The sequence below is a fragment of the Phoca vitulina genome, unplaced genomic scaffold, assembly GCF_004348235.1.
Source record: "Phoca vitulina isolate PV1807 unplaced genomic scaffold, GSC_HSeal_1.0 scaffold12, whole genome shotgun sequence".
Classification (NCBI taxonomy): Eukaryota; Metazoa; Chordata; class Mammalia; order Carnivora; family Phocidae; genus Phoca; species Phoca vitulina.
The window spans coordinates 25,834,431-25,850,888 of NW_022589715.1; the positions used below are offsets into that span (position 1 = coordinate 25,834,431).

Here is a 16,458-nt window from a genome sequence, read left to right on the forward strand (position 1 = left end):
GAAGCTTGACTGGAAGCCAGATAATGGCTCATTCACATAACTCTTGGCAGGAGGCCTCAGTTTCTTGCCACATGGACCTCCTTTGAGCATCCCGATGACCTGGCAACCAGCTTCCCCCAGAGTGAGCAATGAGAGAGAAGGCGAGTGAGTGAGCATGTGCGAGGCAGAAGTTACAGTGCCTTTTGTGACCTAGCCTCTGAAGTCACACACCCCGAGACAGTGTGGGAGGGGACATGACAAGGCCACAGATACCAGGAGTTAGGGATCCCGGCAGCCATCTTGGAGGCTGGCTGTCACAGGGAGTTGATCACAACAAAGACTCAGATTTGGTGGCTGACTGCAGATAGATGAAAGGCCTGTTGTTTAGATGAGGGATACTTATTCAGTATGGCTTCCAAGGACAGAATTCAAACCAACAGGCAGAGATATCTTTAGGGCTTACTTATATTCTTTTACTTTTGATGGAAAAGAAACATTTTGTTGAAATATAAGGTCTTTGTTCCTGAACCAGTATGGCTTGGAGAAACTATTAAGAGAGAAAATGACCTTGGTGTTTCTGGAATTGTCGAACATTTCTTCTTTTAAGAACAAAGTTCCAACATGGTTGGTTTATACTTAGCCTGTGGGGTTTAAACCAGGAATTCCCAACTTTTTATGAGGCAAAGCCTTTAGATCATAGAAGGGGCAGGAACATTGGCACTGAGTTTTTCTCACTGGGAATCTGGCAGACCTTGAAGGGAGGGATGGGGATGCGGCTCTTAGGGAAATTGGCCAGGTAAGGCTCAAGCATCCAGCAGGAGAAACCAGTCTACTCTTTGAGCATGCAACAGTTCTTGCTGCCACTTTGCTGGGGAGTCCCATAGGGAGAACGGACAATGCACTCATTTTTTAAATAGCCTCCAGGAAAAACTAAATTTTTAAGAAACTTTTTAACTTTTTTGGTAGGGATGGTGAGGTACTGTTATATTGAAGTGAGTGATCACTGGAATATGAAACTGTCAGTACTAGAAGCTCTGAAGAATTTCTGTCACTGAATGTACAGATGGGCCCCATTCTGCCCAACTGTAGCACTTTTCCAGCAGGTGAGGGGACTGTCATAAGCAAAATCACACCAACAGCCCAACCTTGGAAGGCCTGGGCATGGGGATAAGGGCAGGCTATGTGGCAATGGGGTTGCAGGAGGTCAGACTGGATGTTACTGATGCCTCAAGAAAGGACACCAGTCAGGGCCTCACTGTATGATGAACTCAGCTCTCATTTCTGGTATGGTTTGGATGCCTGTCAAACAAGGGAAGAAAACAGTAAAAATCCTTCTTGCCCAAAGATGAAGCCCTCTGCTGTGCTTGCTCGGTCTCCTGCTTCTACGCCACAGATTCCTCAGATCTTTGAAGCCAATACATGTTTTTTTTTTAAGAATTTTTTTAAAGATTTTATTTATTTATTTGACACAGAGAGCGAGAGAGGGAACACAAGCAAGGGGAGTGGGAGAGGGAGAAGCAGGCTCCCCGAGGAGCAGGGAGCCCGATGCGGGGCTCGATCCGAGGATGAAGCCAATACATTTAAACTTCCCCTTTTCTGTCTTTATTTGGACCTAAAATATTGAGCAGGACCACACAGTCTTTGATACAACCAACCTTAACTCCCCGTCATACTCAACAATGTAGATTTGTGTCTGTAGAGATGACGATGAAAGAAACTATCGGCCACATGAAAAGATTCATTATATGAGAAGAACCTTCTTGAGGAGTTCCAGTGACTTCTGTTCTCCTAACAGATGGGGGGAGATGTTGGGTAATCTCTAATTTGTGTCCTTACGATTGAAGTTGGCATTGCATCTATGAAACCATACCAGAGAGCTGTAAGTAAGAAACATCTGCATGCACCTCTGTGCATGGTCATTGCAGCATTATTTAGAATAGCTAAGATATGAAAACAACCTAAGTGCCATCGATAGATGAGTGGATGATACACACACACACATACACACCCACACACACAGAATGGAATATTATTCAGCCATACAACAAAATGAAAGTTGCCATTTGCAACAACATGGATGGACCTGGAGGGCATTATGGTAAGTGAAATAAGTCAGTGAAATACCATATGATCTCACTTATATGTGGGAACTAAAAATGGAAAGAAAAAAAAAAAAAGCTCATAGATACAGAGAACAGATTGGTGGTTGCCAGAGGTGCAGGTTGAAGGATGTGCAAAATGGATGAAGAGGATCAAAAGGTATAAACTTCCAGTTATAAAATAAGTCATAGGGATGTAATGTACAGCATGGCAACTATAGTTAATACTGTATTTCATATTTGAAAGTTGCTGAGAGAGTAGATCTTAAAAGTTCTCACTTCAAAAAATATAACTGTATCGTGATGGATGTTAACTAGATTGATTATGGTGATCATTTTGCAGTATATACATGTCAAATCATTATGTTGTGTACCTGAAACTTACGGCATCAATTATACCTCAATAAAAAGTGTTCCCCTTACTTAGGCAAATTATACTGTGTATTAAAAGCTAAGAACGGTTGGTATAGAAGTCTGAAATATATTCAGGTTATTAGTCAAGTAGGTATTTAAAAAAAAGAAATAGCTGCAGGGACATAAAAAAATATGACAACCAATTTTGAATATTCACAGTGGACCAATGAGCAATAGACTGGATATTACAGTAAATCAAATCAGTGAAATTAAAAAAAAAAAAATGACCTGGTAAATATCTCCTGGAACTCAGAAGAACAAAAAACAAAAATAATGAGAAAAAAGAAATCTGGAAAATAGAGCTAGATGATCCAATATACAGAATAACAATTCCAAAAGAAGAAAAGAGAGCAAACCAGGGTTGACATAATCATCAAAGGAATAATTAAAGAGAACTTTCTCAAGCTGAAAAAGACTTGTTCTTAATGTTAAAACTATTAACGTTCAATGTAATTTAACAATTTTCATTATTTTTTTTTTTTAAAGATTATTTATTTATTTATTTGACAGAGACACAGTGAGAGAGGGAACACAAGCAGGGGGAGAGGGAGAAGCAGGCTTCCCGCCTAGCAGGGAGCCCGATGTGGGGCTTGATCCCAGGACCCTGGGATCACGACCTGAGCCGAAGGCAGACGCTTAACGACTGAGCCACCCAGGTGCCCCAACAATTTTCATTATTAAAACAATGAAATGGAAGGAGGCCTATGAAGTCTACAGTTTGTGACTCAAGTTACCATTCATTTGCAAAGCCATAAGCCTGGATGAGAACACAGAAAGACGTTCTTAGACACATCATATTTCATTATGTAGGCATACCCCTCGCAAGCCACGCTTCCTGGGAAAAAAATGTTTAAAGATCCTCTTTGGCTAGATAAACAGCTGTATCAAGATAAAAAGCCCCAAAATGGGGAAGACAGAAAAACAAGTGATAATGTATGTCCAAGGGTAACTTGTCAAGTTAGTTATACCAAATACAAAATTATTAAAGTAGAAGTTACATATAAAAAGAATATAGGGATATGAAATCAAATTATAATAATAACTGGTAACTGGGGACAAGAGGAAGGAGGTAGGGAAAGTACACTGAATGCCTTAGCTAATGAAATACCAGATTTCATCCTTAACATTAATAGAGTAAATAAGCTAAATTTTTTTAAATGTAAAAACCATCATCAATAGATTGAGAAGAGAATACATCTATTCTAAATCAGTACAAGAGAAAAGTCAAAGAAACCTAGTCCCATATGCAAAGGACAAAACAAGGAAAATTACTAGAAATAATAAGCACTTGTAAAATGTTCTGTATTCCAGGGCGCCTGGGTGGCTCAGTTGTTAAGTGTCTGCCTTCGGCTCAGGTCATGATCCCAGGGTCCTGGGATCGAGCCCTGTGTCGGGCTCCCTGCTCCTGGAAGCCTGCTTCTCCCTCTCCCACTCCCCCTGCTTGTGTTCCCTCTCTCACTGTCTGTCTCCATCAAATAAATAAAATCTTAAAAAAAAAAAAAAAAGTGGTTATTCCTCAGTGATAAGACAACAAGTAGTTTTCTTAGATTTTTGTATTTTCTAAAATGTCTACAATGAACACGTATCACTTTTTTTTTTTTTAAGATTTTATTTATTTGACAGAGCGAGAGAGGAAACACAAGCAGGGGAAGTGGGAGAGGGAGAAGCAGGCTTCCCACTGAGCAGGGAGCCCGATGTGGAGCTCGATCCCAAGACCCTGGGATCATGACCTGAGCCGAAGGCAGACGCTTAATGACTGAGCCACCCAGGCGCCGACATGTATCACTTTTTAAATAACAAGCTATAAAACTCTTTGTGGGGTTGTTAGAAAAGTTATTTTACATAGAACACAATACCAGTAACACTAAAGGGTGGATAAAAAGCCCCCAGTGATGAGATATTATCAAGATATTCTGGGTCAGGTGGTCATGTATTTTTTCCAGTGGTATGGATTTAAAATTTTGCATGAAATGGCAATTTGGAGAAATTGTAGGGCATTCGCCTTCTGTCTCATGAAGACTGAAGTCATAGTAGTTACGTGCTAGCCTGCCTTGGTGATTTTTGTCTAATGCGCTTTGATATCCCAGGAAATTGACATCAGCTGCGTCATTTCACTCTAAACGGCTGGTGATTGTGGCAGCCCTGCCTTATATTTTGTTTTGTTCTCAGACTTTGACTTGAAGAAGCAACCTTTGCTCCATCCATGCTTTGCTCAGTTACAAATGCTGATCTCATAAACATCCAGAGCCAGGATGGGTCACTCCTGGCCCCCAAAAGACTGTTACCACCCTTGTAGAGGTTTGTGAGGGTTGCCCTGACCCCTCTAGGCTGGAGAACGGACAGGACATATTTTCAGCTGAAGAGCAAGGGATTCAAAGTGGAGGCTTCCCATCAGGGCCAGATTGACTTCAGATTCTGAGTATAAGACATGTTGGTGTTTGAGTGAGGTTCCCAGAAGGGGACAATGGGAGAAAGGGAGAAAAGGATAGGATTTATTATGAGGATTTCTCCCTCCTCAGAAACCCCCAGACAGTATGCAGACTTCAGGCTTGGCACGAGAGTAACACTCCTGCTATAACAGATAAACCCTAAGCGCTATTTATTTCCTGCTTAAGTCAAGGTGTTCCTGGCCTTGCAGACTTCTTTCCATGCAGTTCGTCAAGGACCCAGGCTATTTCCATCTTGTGGTTCGTCCCTCCGCCATGCCCTAGGAAGAACTCTCTCCATTTCACCATCAGCTAGGGAAAGAAAAGGCGAGATCTCAGAGGTTTTTATGGACCCAGCCTGGGAGGAGCCCACATCACTTCTGCTCACATCCATTGGCCACAATCTGGTCACGTGGTCACACCTGCCTACAAGAGTGTCTGGGAAATGTAGTCTCTGTTGCAGCAGGGAAAGGAACACAGTTTGGGGAAAACTCATGGGAGTCTCTGCTCCATGTATTTTTCTTTCTCCCGTTCCCTGCCTCCTTCATAGAATGGTTTCACTGCTGTTGGCTTTTAAGTGAAAAAACAACAACAACAAAAGATATAGGTGTATGGGTTGGAAATGGAGTGGATCACATAGGCCATGTTCTTTCTGGGCTTTGTTGTTTATGGTAGGGGCATTTAAGGTTTCTATGCCTAGAGGCCAAGCCTGAGCTCAACCTTTACTAAACATCCTTCATCTGAACGTCCTCCATCTTCTCTAAATATTTATTTTGTGTCTCCTTCCACCTTATCCTCTTAATGATACGACATGAGGCAGTAACATGATTTATCTTACGCAGATTCAAATCTAGATTCCTTAAGGTCAGTCTCCTATGAAACTACACTCCTGTGAGCAAAGCAATAAAAAATAAAAGTTTAAATTTTAATTATCTTTATAGTGTTATATGTAGGGCTTTGATTTTATTTTTTTTAAAGATTTTATTTATTTGACAGGGAGAAAGCACAAGCAGGGGGAGTAGCAGAGGGAGAGGGAGAAGCAGTCTCCTTGCTGAGCAGGGAGCCCAATGCAGGACTCAATCCCAGGACCCTGCAATCATGACCTGAGCCAAAGGCAGACGCTTAACTGAGCCACCCAGATGCCCCATAGGACTTTGATTTTAAATAATTTTTATTTTCAAACTCAAATGTTTATTTTATAAAATTTGGAAAATTATAAAAGAGAAAATGATTGCCATAAATCCCACCTCTCTCTTAAAATCTAGGTGTCTTTCCTCTGGAATGTAATCTTGAAGGTCTTTTATCTAAGGGCGATCACAAATCATTGCTATAACACCCAGATGAAAAAAGAAGAGTCACATTTTTGTCATGGGACACATTCCCAGCCACAAATTCATGCCTGTGTTTTTAAGGCTGTTGAGCTTTGTCTTAAATTTACCTCTGGATGCCTCAATTTCCTCACTTAAAATGAAGAGTATCCTTTGTCCACCCAGACTGCATCTGCAGACTGTAAATGAAAAAGGCATCTGTCAAAAGTTCTGAAGGAATAGAATGTTCTAGAAAAACAATCATCCCAGTAGTGCTTACATGTACTCAGTGTGGAAGGTTTGAAGGGATTATGGTTCAAAGACTCAACAAGAGGAAGCATTTTTTTCCTAAGGGTGGATTGAGGGTTTCCTGCCAACCACTTTACCTAACAATTTTGATATTAATAAAGAGGAGAACAGAGACATACACAGACTGTAAAGCCAGGTAGCCCTGGGCTCCAACGGGGCTGTTCCTTCAACAAAGCCAAAACAGAATTCCCCATCCAGCAGGACTCAGCTCTAGTTCCCAGAGCCCTTCGCGTTTTGGTTCAAAGCCGAAACATAGATATCCTTGTTTACTTTGTAAATGGAAATTTGAAATGAAGTTTCAAATGCTGGTTGACACCCAAGAGGATGTAATTAGAATAAGGGGCTTTCTGGTTTGAAGATATGAAAAAAAGAAATGATCTGTCTCTTTGAAATCAAATTATTAAGTAATAAGAGAAAGGGGAGGTTTGGTTTTCAGTCTTCAAAGCAAAATCATGACCTGCAATTTTCTTAATTGGTTTTTTGCTTAAAATTACTACGGCCAAGGTAGGAAAAGAAGGAGCAAGCTGGGGGCTGGAGAAACGGGTGGTGAGGAGGAAGAGGAGCTCAGTGGGAGGGATCATCTTCTGGGTCAGGTGTATTCCCCTTCCAGTCCCATCTTTTTTTAATCCATAATGGATCTAGAATGCAGTCGGGGACTACTTGTGCATCCTTCCTCATGCCCTTTGGGGGAGGAGGTCGTGTTAGTGGTGTAGCTGAGTGCAAGTCAGAGGCCAAGTTGAAATATGTGTGCTGGACATCATTAGATGAGTATGCAGACTCTGGTTTTAGCCTGTAATTCACATGACTACACTGAGATTGTATTTTAGATTCCTAAAGCCTCTTTGCTAATTAAAACCATTTTGCCTTGAGGCTCTTAGCTCTTTTACTTCTAAGATGATCCTGAGGATTTCATGTTTCATGGTAATTCCTGATTTGTTTATTCTTCAAATGGAAGAGTTGTCTTAACTACAGAAGGTGCCCGTAAGGATTTCTTAACCCTCAACTTATTCATATCTTCTCTCACTCTCTCTCTTTCTCACACACACGCCCCGTCTGTAGTGACAGTATGGTGTGTATTAGAGCAAGAGCTTTAGAGACAGCCAACCATGAGTTCTGGATTCAGCTCTGCCATTCACTGACTGGCTTCATTTTCCTCATCAGTAAGACTGGGATAGTAATGACTACCTCACAGGATTTTTGTGAGGATTAAATGGAACTCTCTGGATACAGTGCTGGCCAATAGTGCTTGGAGTTGGTAGACAATTTATTAATAGTGGCTACTATTAATAAGTCATCACCATCATTATCATCATCATAGTCTAACCTCAGAAAATCCACACTGGGTTAAAAACTCTAAGTCCAGGTACTTTAGGTAGGATATGAACCTAGCAAAATATTTCTGTGTTCATGTTGTCTATTCTATTCTCCCTGTTGGACTAGGAAAAGGTGAGGCAAGTTCTGCCTTCGGAATAAGCACAGACAGGATGAACCCCACTGGGATCATGTACCACCCGTGACTTTTGCTCTGAATGTGTATCTGTTTTCCCATCACACACACACACACACACACATACACACACACACTCACTCTATGTTATTAAAACCCAGTATCTTTGTGGGAAAGCAGAAAATATGTCGTCAGCTTCTTTATTCATACCTTTCTGTGAATTGGTTCCATCATATCTGATGTTCCCCTTGGGTTTTTACCCAAAGAGAGAAATGATCAGAGGGAATTGAATTAGCTTAAAGGTTCCTTTATGGATTCCACACCCCACCCCACCCCACCCCCACACACACACCAGCATCTTGTTTAAAGCTACAAAAGCAATTCAAGAGTCCATTTTAATTCTGCTCTGAGCCAGAAGCTCCTGGTCTTTTGGGCGTGGGCACCACAGAGCCCAGAGGTTGGGGCTGTGGTGGGGGTGTACTTTGTGAGGGAGTTTAGTACCATCCTGTGAGTCAGCCCCCACCCCACTTCCAGCTACTCCTCAGTTAACCATCATCCGTGGACGTATAGAAATCTCTTTCGCATCCATGCTTCTTAGCCGCTGCTCCCTTGTGGAAATAATAAGTTCCATATGTGGAGTTTCCCACTTCTCCCTGAAATAAAGTAATGCTTCCTCTTGTTTCTCCTAAAAGTGCCCCTTTCTGATTACTAGAAGCGGCCTAACAAGTGAAGCATTCTTCCTCACTGCCACATGATTTGTAGACTTAGATTGTGTGCCTTCCCAGCATTCTTCCTGGACTTGAATAGTATCCTCGTTTTCTACAGCTCTGCATTCTCTTAAAATCAGAAAGGACAGAGATAAAATTACAATTCTAGTACTTTCTAACACTTCTAACTATGTGTCCACTGGGACGTTACCTAAACTAAACAGGGACTAGTAATGCTTACCCCATAGGGTGAGTGGAGATTTAATGAGATGATGCGGTACCCATGCCCTTAAGTGGAGACGGAGTGGTGGGTAGGGTCTAAAAGCCAGTTTAAGAAGGCCAAATAGGGTCCAAACAAGACAGTGTTGGAAAAGATTGCTGAAGAATTCGTGAATCTGTGTTCAGGGATTGTGTTATAGGAAAAATATGGATCTTTTACATATAGGAGTTACTCTCAGGAAGTTGAGAATCTTGGGGGTGGGGATGATAGTCACAGAAATGGCACTGCCTTCCCTCCCCCCACACACCCCCCTCCTCAAGAGGAGCGGTGGGAGAACCACAGCACTAGCAAAAGTGACTTTTCCTTTCATTGCTTAACTAAAATGAATGTCCCTTCTCTCTTAAGTGTTGCTACTCTGAAGCCAAACTGTTTTCAAATTGCTTTATCTGTTATTTTTTAAGTATTCGCTGTTCTTGGTTTTACTAGTGAATGAGCTGGATGATTATATTGATCTCATCCTCCACACCCATCCCAGGGAGTAAGGTGTGTGCTCCTCCTCCTGGAAATGTGACTGGGGTTACTTTCCCATGCTCTGCTGATTTCCGCTGCTCACTTCAAAGCTGCCCCCCTGTTCTGCCCACTCACACGGCCTCGGGAAATGCCCATACTCGTTGTCTTCCATCGTGAGACATTCCTCTCTGCGGTAGAGGTCAGCAGTGTCGCCACACTCAGTACTGACCGTCCTCCTCATCCTCAGGATCACTTACAAACCTTCTAAGAGTTCTTCTTCTCACCCCTCAAGCCCCCAGGGGCCAGAGTCTCTGCTCCCCCGTCTGTATCTGGAGTCGCATCTGTGTTCTACTCCCCTGACTTGTCTAAGCACCGGCTTAGCACTTCTGCCACCCTGCGCACCAGCCTTTTTCCTTCCCACGCTGGCTAACTCCGTCAGTCCATGCGTTGCCTCACGTAAGCGTGGAATGCCAACCCTGTCAGATGGGCCTGAGGGTGGCCCGCAGCAAACCTCCTCCATCCCAGAACTGAGCCTGGCACTGGGGCAGGATGGAAGCCCCAGCCCCCAGGGAGCATCAGAGTTCGGGTCTCCGCTGCGTACCCTCCCCTGGCTTCACCGGGGACCGCTTGCTCACTCCCATCTTCATTAAAGTCATCTGCCTTTTCTCCTAGACATTCCAGAAGCATTAGTTGGTTTTGCCATTGTAGTGTCTGAAGAGAACATATTTAGTCCCAAGTCAAAAACCTTGGCTGAAAGTTCCGACTGAAAAGCCAGGCGTCGTTATTAAATTGTCACAGAGTTAGCCGTGATATTTGAGGAAGTGATGAAATGGCTATAAATGATGTAAGCTTTGCAACGGACAAACGTGTCCGCAACTTCTAACATCTGGGAAGAGAGGGAGGGCCGCTGCTTCGGCTGGCTCCCCCTGACCCGCCCAGAAAGTCCAAGTAGGGCTGCTCTGTAAAGGGGGTGGTTGCACTTGGTGGTGTGGATGCTGCTCCTCGGGGAACTGTCCAGATGGCTGCTTCCCTGGCCCTTCTGAGCTGGAGAGACCCGTCCTGTGAATTGAATCCCTGGTTTTCGTGCCCCTTGATCACTATTCCAGACCCTTTTCCCGTGAGTGGAGCTGGGCTCCAGGTCCTATTAGTGGGTCTGTGGTCTCTGGGCAAAGCTTTCACAGCTTCCCTGGAGACCGTGGTGTCTGTAAGATGTCCATTTGCTTAACGGTGTCAGAGAGGCCTCTCATAAACTTCAGAGCAACAGGACTGAGCGGCTTTGAAATTCCAGCTATGGATGGGCTCGGTATGAGGTCTGTTCTGAAAATGGGAGCATTTGGTTTTCCAATCAAGCCTTGAGGACTAATCAGACTCGGATCGGGGCCTGGAGGAGACAAACACAGGGTCCAGAGCCCAGGGGAGTACAGCCAGCTGTCTGGACTTTTGGGGGGCCCTCCTTCGAGTTGCCTGTTGGCCTTCACTGCCTTCCTTTCCTACATAAGTATCTAGGCTTTTCCTTCCTCCACTTGATATTTCCTTGAGTTTTTAGAAAGAAAAGAAAGACAAATTATGAGGGGAAAAGGCAAGAGAGTAGAGGAAGGTAGAGAAAGAGTAGGGCGAGAGAGAGAGAAGGGGGAAGGGAAAAAGAGAGACTCATTCTCTGGGACGATGCTGGGAATTTGGGGGTTTCCTTGTAAAGCTCATTTTGATTGAAGTTACTGAGCAAATCCTCCACCTGGCGTGACGGCCTACCCTGCCTGGATCGGAGAGGTGATACACAAGCAGCACCCGGGACATAGCAGCACGCAGAAAGTGGGAGCCCCTCCTCTCCTCCTCCTGACCTTCCCAGACTCCCTTTCCTCTGGAACCTTGGGGAAGCTTCTGGGAACATCAGCCGGAATGGTCTTGTCTGGGCTGACCGTGCTGCAGCGTTGGAGTTTTCTCTGCTGATTCTGGTGGTGTCCGAGGCAAACATCTTTAAAAGCCCTAGAACGGGAACAATCACTGCCCCGCACTTGCAGCCTGCTTCGCGCTTTGCGCGGGGCTTCTGGGCCCCGGAGTCCGTGAGGCCTGCGCAGCAGCTCTAGGGGCCGGCGTGCCCACTGCCTCTCCTCATGCTGTGGCTGGCTCGCACTGAGATGGCACAGGGAGAGCACAGGGCCACGGTGTGGCTCCCCCCGGGACCACTGTCTGGTTCCCTCCTTCCCCTCCACTTCTCAAGTGCAGATCATGTAAACCCAAAGCTGCCAGGTGTGCCGCTGGAAACAGGACCTGCCCTGCACATGACACACATGGAGCTTCTTGGGGTCGGGGGTCAGGACGTCACCCTGTGTCCATTCTTGAACGAGGTGCTTGCTTTTAAGATGTTTGTGATTATATCAAAGGGGAAAAATGCAAGTAACAGAAGGAAGCAGTAGTTTACATGAGTGCATGTGTGCAGCATGTACTTACGTAATTCTCTTGCTTTTACTTTTTATACTCTAAGGTGCTTTTGTTTAATTTTACATTGGCATTTACAAAAAGGTTTCTACAGCAATGTATCGCTTTTGTGATCAGGAAGAAGGTTTTAAAAATAAACGGTGTTTTTGTGATTATGATAGTCAACTGGCATCGAGCTCCCTTGGCACCTCAGTGCCTCGGGCTGCGTCAGGCAGGTGGGATTATGGAGCCCGAGTTCTGCCTCAGACGCCCGTGCTCATCCTGGTCTCTGACGTGCGTGAGCTGCCGTCACCGTGACCGTGGCAGGGACCTTCCTCATTGCCTGGGCTCTTTGGCTTCTTAGTGAGCTGCGTGACACACAGAGGGTTTACATTGGCAGATGCTTCTGCCTCGTCACCAGGAAATCGAGGAGGATATTGTCCACTGTAACACATAAAGTGCTCTTCAAAAGCAGCCACAGAAGAAGAGTTGCTCTGTGACCATAGACCTGGGCCAAGCTGAGCCTGCCCTGCAAGTGCAGAATGAGCACATTTCCATCTGATGGCTCCTGTGCATCCTTGCTTGGGCCGCGCTAGGAGGCATAGAGCGCCGTATGCCGCTCAGCTTCAGCACATAGCGTGACCGTCTGATGTGTGTCCTCGTATATGAGCCTAACACCCAGCCTCTTTGCTCTGTCCCCCCATCCTTATTCTTCTTTGCCCTGATGTCCCCTTTCCTTTTGCATTGCCTGTCTCTGTCTCCCTCTGTTCCTCTCTCCCCACCCCTTCTCTGCCTCTGTCTCTCTCTCTCTCTCTCACGTCTTTCCCATCTTTCCCATTTGCATCCCCTTTTTGACGAGACCTATTTTTATAAAGACTCCTTGAGTCATTTATGAGATGAGGCAAAATATCCATAAATACAGGCTAACTGAGAACATGGCATTGAATCTACTCCTTACCAATCCGTTTTGGAGAGTAGCGTTCCCAAAGGACAGATCCCGAGTTGTTCTTCTAGTGCATATCTAGTGACCTGACACTTGACCACAAAGAATGTCAGCAGATTGCAGGCCTTAGTGCCACTTGGGTTTTGAAGAGCTGGCAGGTGACCAGCTCCAAAAAGGGTCCCTTTCAAGACCCCTGTTGTTTTGCTTTCCTAAGAGGTCTTTTGTCTCTGAACAGTGTGTCTCGTGTATAATACAAGCCTGGGTCTCCACATCAATGCACATCAGAATCACCTGGAGGGCCCGGGTATGCTACATCAATTCTAGCTCAATAAACCTGACTTTTAGGGGAAAAAAAAAAATCACCTAGAAAGCTTGTCACAGAGATTCTTGGGCACCATCCCAAAGATCCTAATTCAGTAGGTCCAAGGGCAGGGCCTGTGAACTGGGCTCTCTGGTGAGCTCCAGGGGGCTTAAAGCTGCTGGTCCACAGACATCTGAGGAGCCCAACTCTGAACCCTGCCAAGGGACTCCCACTAGCTGCTTGGAGGTAGTCGTCTAAAGGGCCTTTTGTGGAGCTTATCAAAAGCCTTTTTCAGGGTCCAAATCAAATTAGATCCACTGGTCTCCAGCCCCTCATCTCTTTGTATTTGCTCTTCGACAAGTTTAATGAGCACAGAGAAGCCAGTTAGGTGAACCGCGGCAGACCCTTCCAGCCTCAACATCCCGGTATCCACGGTCTGTAAGTGAGCAAGCCCATTCCTCAACCACCCGGGCCTCGGACTCGCCGGCTCGCTGTTACCAGCTGAGGCAGTTGGACCACATGTCCCGGAGGCCGCTGCTGGACAGGGAGCTGCCACAGCAGAGGCGAGGCTGACCAGCAGCCGCGGGCCGGCATCTCCACCTGGCTTTGGGCGCCTCTGCCTGTCCTCACGGGGGGAAATCTATAAGGACACTTGGATTTTTTGTTACACTACACTGAATTTATGGTGGGAGGGAGAGATCATATACTGTAATGGTCTGACCACACGTGGAGATTCATTAGCATCTTGGGATTATCAGTGATGGAAGAACTAACAGCCGAGTGATACGTACCAGAGCGTGTGCGGAGTCCAGTACTGAACAACTTTTGCCTCGGTCAGCCCTCAGAGCCAGCCAGGAGGCAGGTGGACTCCCCATCTCATGGAGGCAGAGGCAGGCTAGAGGGGCTCAAGTGGTGGCAGAGGCAGGATTCAGACTGACCCCTGTGTTTCTGCATCTTAAGCCCGTGCTCATGGCCACTAAGCAGTCTCTCACCTTCTGCACCAGGAAATCTGTTGAATTTTCAGCCTCCAGTTTTTCCACTGGAATTATGAGATTTCCAAAGATGACACTTCTAGAAGCAATTCATGAATGGAGAGATGGCAATGTGAGTTTAATATTTAGTGGTAGTCTAAAACCCCACAATAAGAAATGGTCTGCCTTTTCTCCAAGAGCAAGAGCTCTAAGAACATACTTTTTCAAAAAAAAAAAAAGTAGGAAAGACCACTCCCCAAAACACAAGCATAAGAGGACCTTTTGAAAAAGCATGGAAGCTGCATCTATCATGCCATCTTGAAATAGCTATCTACTGGGTCTCGAGTGTTACTTGGACAAAACAAGGCTACTGGAGTCCATTAAAATAAATCCAAAGTGATGCCCTATGGGCTGGTCAGCGGGTCTGTTCATGTGTTGTTCCGTAGGGTGCTCCTGGTGGTTGTTTTTATTCCCGTCTGAAAGCCAAGGAAGGAAAACCCGGAAAGGTTTGGTAACACCCCAGGCTCTTGTGAGTGACGGGAGCCAGGGCTGTGAGTGGGACCTCTTTCCCAGACTCTGCCGCCCTTCCTGCCAGCTCCCAGCTTTCCCGGTACTGTGGGTGCTGCTCCCGGGTGGACCTCCGGGCTTTCAGTCATCTTCATGGTGGGATTAGGAGTGATCCAAGAGAGCCTCTTGCTACCATTTTTATGTATAGCTTTCCCAGACTTCTTTGTATCTAAATTTCTTTTTATTTCAGTAGAATTATACGTTATAGGCCAAATGGGAAATGTACCAGTTTCACTTACAATAATGTATCATGAGCATCTGTCTGTGTCATTAACTGTTCTTCCTCAGCATCAATTTAATGGTCATTTAGTACACCTCTGTAACTACTTTCTGGTTTCTTGCCTTTAAAACAGAGTTTTATAGGGGTGCCTGGGTGGCTCAGTCGTTAAGCATCTGCCTTCAGCTCAGGTCATGATCCCAGGGTTCTGGGATGGAGCCCCGCATTGGGCTCCCTGCTCCACGGGAAGCCTGCTTCTCCCTCTCCCACTCCGCCTGCTTGTGTTCCCTCTCTGGCTATCTCTCTCTGTCAAAAAATAAATAAAATCTTTTTTAAAAAACCAGTTTTGTGAAGGCTCTCTTAAAAGAATGATCACTGTCGCTTTGCAAAAGTAAAATCAGGTCGCGTGGGGAATAGGCTTTAAATGCTCTGGTAGCTAAAATTGCCGTGGTATCTCTGAATTACACTGAATCTTTTGGAGAGATTGTTTTGTTTTCGACCTTGGTAAGTACATAATACAGCCCTGCTGGGAAGTGCGTGATGTAGGTGTCTCTGGTCCTGGACTGGCCACTAGAAAGTGAGGGAGCTCTGAGGACGACAGGCAGGGAGGGACTAGAAATCCCAGCCAAGAGGGTGCCCCTGCTCCTTGATTGGTGAGGGCCTGCGGGTGTGTCTTGCTAAGCCATGGGTCTGAGCCAAATGTCTTCTCTCTCTCCAGCAGACCCGCCTGTGGCCGCAGCTGTGGTGTCCCATTTTAATGACTGCCCAGATTCCCACAGTCAGTTCTGCTTCCATGGAACCTGCAGGTTTTTGGTGCAGGAAGACAAGCCAGCATGCGTGTAAGTGTTCCCTTGTGTCCTGAGATTCTGGGGCTGGGGGCATCCCAGCAACCAATTACAAGAACATTTACCTCCACGAGACACGCCTGAGACCCCGGAAGCTGGACATGGAGGATCAGAGCAGCAGGCTGAGGGACTGCTGCTTCACACCCAGCTGGTGAAAAATCCAGATTCCAGGGCCCCAGCCCAAAGTCACTGAGGCAGAACCCCTGAGGGTTGGAGCCTGGGGGTCTGCATTTTTCACAAGCACCTTGGGTCGCTCCTGGGTTATTGCAAAGCCTGAAGAGTCCTGGATTCAAGTTTAATTCACTCGTTAGAATTTCTTGAGGGCAAGGTGTTGGGTTGGATCCCTCTGAGTAGCAGTGTCTCCAAAAAGGTCTCTGCCCTCCAGCATCTTTATAGCACAGCTAATAAAATAAGCTGGAAGTGCGTGCAAACGGTTAGTGTACATAAGCCGTATCAGAACGAAGAACAGCTTGGAAATCAAGATGTGTGCCAATGCACAGAGGTTTCCACGCCAGGCCGAGCACGAGCCCCCTGGGGCTGCTTCTTAAAGTATAGCCGAGCCCCACCCCAACCCATTGAATCATCATCTCCAGGAATGGGACCCAGGAGTCACATTAGTTAAGAGCCACTGGGGATTGCCATGGTCAGCCAGGCTGGGGAAGAAAGGCACTTGAGGAAAGCTCCCCAGAGCAGGTGTTAGGGTTTGCCTAGTGGGGAGAAGAGAGAGGTTATTCCAGGCCTGGAGTGTCGGGGGACCTGCTGTTACAGGATACCTGTTGTG

General features: G+C 45.7%; 1 protein-coding gene across 2 annotated transcripts in view; it reads left to right on the plus strand.

Moving 5' to 3' along the window:
- The window catches only part of TGFA (transforming growth factor alpha), a 105,508-nt gene that overhangs the window by 71,072 nt on the left and 17,978 nt on the right, over positions 1-16,458 (plus strand). The window contains exon 3 of one of the 2 annotated variants that reach the window (XM_032410792.1): positions 15,551-15,671. In XM_032410792.1, coding sequence (XP_032266683.1) covers positions 15,551-15,671 — 121 coding nt within the window. The remainder of the gene's footprint in view (positions 1-15,550; positions 15,672-16,458) is intronic. The other variant, XM_032410793.1, reaches the window with a different exon arrangement.